General features: G+C 34.1%; 1 protein-coding gene across 3 annotated transcripts; it reads left to right on the plus strand.

Annotated features, from left to right (window-relative positions):
* Positions 1-363: 363 nt before the first annotated feature.
* On the plus strand, positions 364-6,250 carry LOC105141284 (zinc finger (C3HC4-type RING finger) family protein / BRCT domain-containing protein). 3 transcript variants are annotated; one of them, XR_845334.1, is made up of 9 exons: positions 364-493; positions 704-842; positions 926-1,059; positions 1,219-1,411; positions 2,244-2,390; positions 3,155-3,796; positions 4,275-4,454; positions 5,387-5,613; positions 5,798-6,250. XR_845334.1 is itself a non-coding variant. In XM_011048468.1 (8 exons), the coding sequence occupies exons 2-8, from the start codon at positions 720-722 to the stop codon at positions 5,561-5,563; spliced, it is 1,596 nt and encodes a 531-aa protein (XP_011046770.1). In that variant the 5' UTR covers positions 364-493; positions 704-719; the 3' UTR covers positions 5,564-6,250. The 3 variants fall into 3 exon arrangements, 2 of the variants coding, with proteins under 2 accessions (XP_011046770.1, XP_011046771.1); XM_011048468.1 differs by having other exon boundaries at positions 5,387-6,250; XM_011048469.1 differs by lacking the exon at positions 2,244-2,390 and having other exon boundaries at positions 5,387-6,250.
* Positions 6,251-7,911: the final 1,661 nt, after the last annotated feature.

Here is a 7,911-nt window from a genome sequence, read left to right on the forward strand (position 1 = left end):
AGTGGATATTAAACAAAATTACATAAAAATTTTTAATGGGTTAATTTGATTTAATCATGAGTCCAATTAAAAATTTAATTAAGTTTAGAAATATTTTAAAATAATATTTATTTATTTTTTAAAATTATTTTGAAATTAAAAAATCTAAGAATATAAAAAATTTTAATAAAATTTTATTTTTTAAAATTTAAAAAAATATAGATACAATCACGTTTCAACATGCTGTGAAAAAATAAATTTAATTTTTATATTTGAAAAGGATTCATGAACTCTGACCCTAAATCGGTTAAAAAAAAAAATGTAAAAAGGAATCGAACATTTATAAGGCCCAATCAGACTCGGCCCATCAAAGGCGCAGGTCCTAAGAATTCAAAATTTTCATTTCCCGGCAAGCAAAACCACTCCTCTCTCGCCCTCTCGCTGTGTCTCCCTGCAAATGAAACAGAAGACATAAACGATTAGTCTCAACGCTGTCTCCTCTCTAACCGAAACGGTGAAATCTCTCTTTCGATTTTTACTTGCTTTATCCTTTCAATTTGGAGCTAAAAAAGCTATAACGTGCAATTAAGAGCTTGATCATTGTTTAGTTTCTAATTGAAATCTGTATACTTTCTTTTTTAGGTTTTCACTAGATCGCTATTAGTATTAGTATTAGTATTAGTGTTTCAATGTCATGTTTTTTGTGATTTTTGATCGATGATAGGAGTATTGAAGAAGGTATGGAATCTGTGGTGGCAACTGTTAGCGGTTACCATGGCTCCGAGAGGTTTAACCTAATTAAGCTCATCTCTCAATCTGGTGCGAGTTATGTTGGTGCAATGTCAAATTCCACTACACATTTGGTAAAATCTAGTGATCATGAATTAGGTTTAACCTAATAGTTTGGTGATTTATTTAATTTTAATTATTTGGATGATATTATTAGGTATGTTGGAAATTTGAAGGGAGGAAATATGAGCTAGCCAGCAAGTTTGATACTCTTGTTGTCAATCATCGATGGGTCGAAGAATGTGTTAAGCAAGGAAAACGTGTTCCGGAGTATCCTTACATGTTGGAAAGGTATGGCTATGGCTATGCATCCCTATTTTAATGCACAACACGTTCTTGTTCTTACTGAGATTTTTTTTAATTCTTTTTAGTAATCATGGATTCCTGCATGTTCAATTAGCGTTTGTAAAATACTTTGACCTTATGCTTGCAGTTTTTTGTTCTTTGCAGTGGACAAGAAGTGGGGCCTTTAGTCTTGGACGTCCCAAACGTTGATAAACTTGGGTCCTTGAATAAGAAGAGAAAACCGTTGTCCGACAAATCCAACAATTGTGAGGACTCTGAAAGACGAATAGTTGATGTGGATTGTGAAGATTCTGGCCTTGCAGCATGGAGTAATTCCTTTTTGTTGAATGATGTAAAGGTAAACCTTTCTCTTTCTCTCTGGCATGCACGTGCACACACAGACACATAAATTGTGGAGCTAATTGCATATTGTTATGATCAACGATGCATGTTAAGTAATCAATTGATTTGCCATTATACTTACTATTTCAGTTTATGCATCTAAGCATATGCATCACAGATGTGCATAACAAGCTGTTCATGAGAAACATAAATAAAGACAAGTTAAGCAAGTTAAATTAATAGAGAAATCGAATCAGTTGAAAAGGAAAACCATGACATGAAAAGGAGTGATTCTTTTTGTATTAAATTAGAAAGTTTATGTTTCAGTAAAAGCTCAACAGAAAGCTCCTCGAACCCTGACCTTTCAAGAAGGCGCGCTAGCAGTGTGTCTCATACTTTCTATTTCTATTTATTTTTTTTTAGCATTTTGAGTGTGGTAGCAACAGTTTGTTTGCAGAAGGACCACCCAGATTGAAATCCTAGCATTAGGCTTATGTTTATGGTCCTCATTTCGTGTTCAGAAGTAGAGTCTCCTATAATTTTGGCCCTTCAATTTCATTTTGTCTTATCTATACTTTGGCTATTATTCAAGATTGAACATAGCATAACTGAAATGCTAGCTTTCTTTGTCCTTTATGGTTTGACTTTCCAAAGAAGAGTTTCTGCTATCCTTTTTGTGTCAGCATGTTATTTATAGATAACACACACTTGAGAATATTATCCATTCTTCTAACTTCCAGTACATTAATACAAGCCTTTATATTTCAGTGAATGATTTGGGTAGGTCTATTTAGTGATTTGAGAGTCAAACAATCAGCACTGATTTGTTACATGGAATTTAACTGCAGAGTTTGGTTCCTGATGTTGGGAAAAACAACAGTAATTTATATAAATCAAAGCTCAAAAAGGCAAAAAAACCTTCGAAGCAGGAAAACTGTTCAAGTAGCAGATGCTTTTATCAGGACCCTACTTTTTCTGGGCTAGTTGGATTGGAGGTAATGAATTCAATCAAAATTCTCCCTGCTTCATGTACTCATCCAGATCCATCCGTTGAACTTGTTCCTATTGCTGTAGTTTTCTTGATGTGCTTGGCTCTCTTTTCCGTTAATGTCTTGACAACTTTGTGTAATTGAGCTGAATATGAAATTCTAGCCTTGGAAACTTCTAAACTCTATGCCCTAGGGCATTACTATCTCTTTTTTCCCCAAAACAAATTGTACATTATTTAAGTGATAAAGAGGAATGAAAAAATGATCCATATAGGGATCAAGTAGAACATTATAAGCTTAAATAAATCAACTGAAAAATGAGGTAGCCAGAAACTAAAGTAATCTTGTTGATCTGAAGCCAACTGCTTTTAGAGTAGGGTGTCATTCAGGGCATAATCAAATTCTGCAAGATTAGAAGTCTAACTAGAAAAACTTTAAAATCCTGTTTATGGTCCGGACTACACGCGGCATGGACAGTCTTGTTGGTTTTATGTGGGACAATGTAGCTTTCTTCATTGCCTACCCACCTTGTCTTCTGTAAGCACAGGCCTGTTATTTCCTGTTTCTGCATGAAGTCCACAGTCACGTTCTCTTTTAGTCTGCGAAGGATCATTGTTGTTTTTTTTTTTTGAATGATTTTATTGTATCGAAAGCAATTTATATGTTTTTATGAGCTTTTTTCTGTTAGACTTTTTGTTTGATTGTTCCTTTATCACAAGGAAACATTTGATTTACTGAACAAAAATTTCTCTTGTTTTTCGTTTTAATAGCATGGAGGTTCAAGTTATAATTCTTCAAGACATGAAGAGTCAGATATTGTGCTTAATATGCATTTCGTGAGAGGAAGGAGGCATACTTTTAGCAATACTGGAAGCGCTTTGGCTGAGCCTTCTCGTAAAGGTCGAAGGCTTATGAAGAAAAATGTTGCCAGAGACAATTTGGAAACTGTGCTTTCTGATTCTGACCAAGAGTGGCATCCAGTTAGACTTTATACGAACAATAACAGTAAATCAACAGCTAAACGTACAGGTTGCAAAAGGAAACTTGATATATTTGAAGCTGAAGTAACATCTGATATTGCTGTGACTAATAATAGGGGTTCAGCAGTTGAGTCTTTGGATGACATTGAAGAGGGAACACATTGGAATCACTTACCTGTTTCTGAGTATTCAAATTCATGTCCTGAGGGTGCACTGACTGCATCAGAAATAGCAGATAGCTCTGGCTCTGCTGCTGAGAATTTAAATGCAAAGGTTAAAGATATAGATCAGTTTGAATCTGTAGCCAGATTACCTGTTCCAGCAGAGTTATCATGTGTTATATGTTGGACAGAATTTAGTTCAACCAGAGGTGTGTTGCCATGTGGTCATCGATTTTGTTATTCATGCATTCAAGAATGGGCTAACCACATGGTATGCATTTTCTTCCTGTCTAATTACTACGTTCTGTTTTCACTAATAAACTTGTTTAAATGTCGTATAAAAACATTTGATTCATTGAGTTGTGATTTGCGACACTTATAATGGACCAAACACTTTGCTATCCTGTCATGTTTGTAGTTTGTACTTTATCAATTTTCTTGCCAAATCCAATTTTCACACATTCTTCTTGCTTGTTGCTTTTGAAGGGATGCCTTTGTCATCTGAAAGTATAAGTTGCCCAAATTAATAATTTTCCCCTGAAATGAAAAGGATAATGAATTATATTTATTAACTGTCTCAAGCATCTTTGGGTTTACTTGTTCTTTGCAGTGAGATCTTTTGGATTGTTAGAATTCAGGTGCCAATTGATAACTTTTCCATTTCTCTGCCTTTATGTGTTTCTCTTTACCCTTCGGAGGATTATGGTTGAAAATTTTACTTCTGCTGCTGATGGTGATGTTTCATTTAGGCTTCCAGGAGAAGAATTTCAACCTGTCCTCTGTGCAAGGCTGGTTTTTCAATCATAACAAAGGTGGAGGATGCAGCCACCTCTGATCAAAAAATTTATTCTCAAACTATACCGCATGCCTCATCAACAGTAGATGTTTTCTTTGGTATGCTTCAAGAACAAAATAAATTTGGTTCCGTGGTAAGTGTTTGTATGTTTTACGTTCAGCTTATTAGTCAAATTCTTAATCAGGATAATTACCATGCTGTTGTCCTTGGTCATGATGGCATACATGTCCCACTACTCCAATCAGTTGCCGTTGTTAATACTATCACAAATTTCTTGCATTTTAGCGTAGTAATTCCACGTTTACTGGACTAAAATACAGCCAGGCTGTGTCAGATTCCTAAACCCTCTTACTCCATATTGCCGAATGGGGGTTAAGCCTAGATAAATCATCTAAGCTACAAAAAATTAAAACGCGGAATTCTCATTTCATTTCCTTGGGTTCATGAGTGTAGATGCTTAATCATGTCGAATGTTTTCCATGATAATCATATAGAAACTTTAGCTTTGCGATAGATAAAATGATTTTGCCTTCAGAGCCTGATGATTTTCACAAATTTAAACTCTTATGAATTGTAAGTGTATAAGATTTGATAATTCATCGTCAAGTGAAATGGAGATTAAAAATACATGGAATCTATGAATGCCTATTATTCTATTATACGCCAAGTTTTTGATAATTGTCACATCAGCTCTTTTTTATCATACTGAATTTGAATTATCATATCTTGTACATGAGAAAATGATAGACTTGTATATAGTTCTATGTGTACTCTGATTGAAACCGTCACCAAGGCTCTGCATTTAAGAATCTCTATTTGTTGAATTTTTCTTTACAATATCTATACTGGAAGTGAAAGAAAAACTTTTCGAAGTTTAGTTGTGTAGAACCATTAAAAGTTTAGCCGACAATTGTTAGTGTTTTGCATGAACAGGGTTCTATTGTAGAAGTATCTGTCTTGAACTTCTTATTCTTCTGAAGATTTTGTAGGTATTCATTTTCGTTCTTATACAATCAGGATTCTTTGGATATGATTCTCAATTGTTAGTTTTTAATTTTTGAACAGCCCTCATTTGGACCAGTGTGTTGTGAATGCCGTAGCCGGGAACCTGAGGATTTACTCATTAGATGTCATCTGTGCGAGACTCGATGTATCCATTCCTACTGCCTGGACCCTCCTTTGTCACCATGGATATGCACTCACTGCAAGGATCTTCAAATGCTTTATCATCACAACCGTTAATATGCTTCTCTTCTGCATTGTGTTTACACTCACCAGAACCTTATTGGAGGGCACGTCTATACTAATACCACTTCTTGACATGTAATTGACAACCTCAGGGTCTGGTATGTCGTTACCATTCATCATCGTGCCACAAAAATGTTTCCTTCTCTGTAACTAATGTCATGTTACCTTCCTGGATGGTCCAACGATGATTTTGGTTCCCAGCCAAAACCTCAGTTCTGGATCTCGAAGCAAGGGAGTGACATCAAGATGAATTATTGCCTCTTCTCTGTGGCGATACTCTTCGAGTGGGATTATTCTGACAGATCATGTTCATGGGAAACCCTATCCTGTCCAAACTAATTAGTCATTGCAGAAATCTTCACCTTCACCTTCACCTCTCTTATTGTATACAATGGAAGCATTTGAAAGGCAAGTATATCCCTGGTTCTGACAACCTTGCACTGGATGGATAGGCGGGATAATGGAATTACAAGGTAATATTATATTTTCTTGTTCCATGCCTAGTTTCTGAAACATAATATAGACTTGTATACACACATAGAAACTAACTATGAAGGAAACATGGTGAAGTGCATGTTCAATTCACTTATTTCCAAATACATTTACTGAGGCATAGTGACAATCTCATGCTTTTTTGTAAGGTTAGTTTCATCACTCAAAACTGAGTACACCTTAAGTCAATCTCCCCATCTCTCAAGTACATATAATTCGCCAAGAAAAAAAGAGAGTATTTGTGTCTCAACAAAATTGAATAAAATAGTAAAATACAATTCATCACCTCATGCTTCATCGCATAATATATCTGTCGAATTTGCAACATCACACACTTTTCTTGCTCATAACAATGTGACAAATGTAATTTTGTTCTTGTTCACTTTGTCTAATTATATAACACATGAAGAATATTCTAACCACCGTGTCAAGAGAGACCAAATAAGCAGAACCATTAGAGTTTTGTTAAAACTCCTAATTTGTTTCCCAAACCCTTTTGCAGTCCCATAAACCATTTAATGTGGACATTCTTTTCTTTCTAAATTTAGAGGATCATGAAAATGAATGACTTTTGAAGATAAATTTTCAATAATGTGATCCTTAAATGCATGATGCATCCGCCTCCAATTCTTGATTATAATGTCCGAACAAGTTCCACACCATCACCAACTTTCCATGTTTTGTCTCGTTTGAATGTTGTTAGGCTTGGTTGTTGGAAAATGCTTGAGATTAGACTTGCTTAGGGCTTGACTCACTACTTGAAAAGAGATTAAGTCTATTATGTTCTACAAAATACCTTTGTTTTTGTTTTTGTTTTTGTTTTTTTGTTTTTAATCTTTTGAAGTTAACTTTGTTAGATCATACCTAGGTTTGGTTAGATTAACTGGATTTAAGTCAATATTCAAAATATTAGAAGTAAAACTGGGCTCTTAGTCATAGGATCAATTTAATAATTTTGTTTTACCAAATCACCTAAGATACAAGTTATAATGCATCCAATACTTGCCAGTTGTCCATCAATTTTTTCCTGCGTGTTTGCACGACATCTGGCTTAGATCTTTTTCCTAACTTGGTGGTATGCTAGCATGACTTCCATAACTTTAAAATTATGTAACCGGTATTTTATTTTTATTTTTAACTTTTAAATATCAGCTGGAGTTTCAAGTTAGATGGTAATTTTTTTAATCCTTTTTACATGTAGTTTGCTTTAATATTCCTGCAATAAAACAAAAGTTCCACTAGGGGATTTGGGAATTTATATCATTGATTAAAATTATTTTACTATTTATATCATTGAGATGACAGATGTAAGGGTAATTTAAGTTGTTATTTGTGAATTGAAATGATGGTTATTAAACTCAACAAAGTCACAAGTTAATTAGGTTAAATAAATTTTTATTTTTAAATGTTAACATAATATGGTTTTGAATTTTTTTCTTTAAAAAATCAAACAGTTTTTTTAATAATTTAACTCCTATATTTATTGAGAAATTTAACCTCGGCCAAGCCCTTGACCCAGTAGAACACGCCAGGTTCAATAACCAGGACTGAAATTGATCATAATTAGGTTTACTTTGTCAGGGCTAGCATATTTTTAATCAATCACTTTAGGGCTATAACCTCAAGTAAAGTGGTGAGATATAACTTCTCATGTATATGTATCTTTAATAGCTCTGTGGAGAAGTAGATAATTGTTTTTTATTGTGCGCATTGCTAATTTAAGGATGAGCGATGCTAAATATTAGGAAAAACACCATTAAAAAAGCTTTAAAAAACACACACGAATCATTATGTTAATGAAATTCATCATTGTGTTCCACTTTAAAAATCATGATTGAAAATCTTTCTTG

Source organism: Populus euphratica, unplaced genomic scaffold, assembly GCF_000495115.2.
Source record: "Populus euphratica unplaced genomic scaffold, PopEup_1.0 scaffold117.1, whole genome shotgun sequence".
Classification (NCBI taxonomy): Eukaryota; Viridiplantae; Streptophyta; class Magnoliopsida; order Malpighiales; family Salicaceae; genus Populus; species Populus euphratica.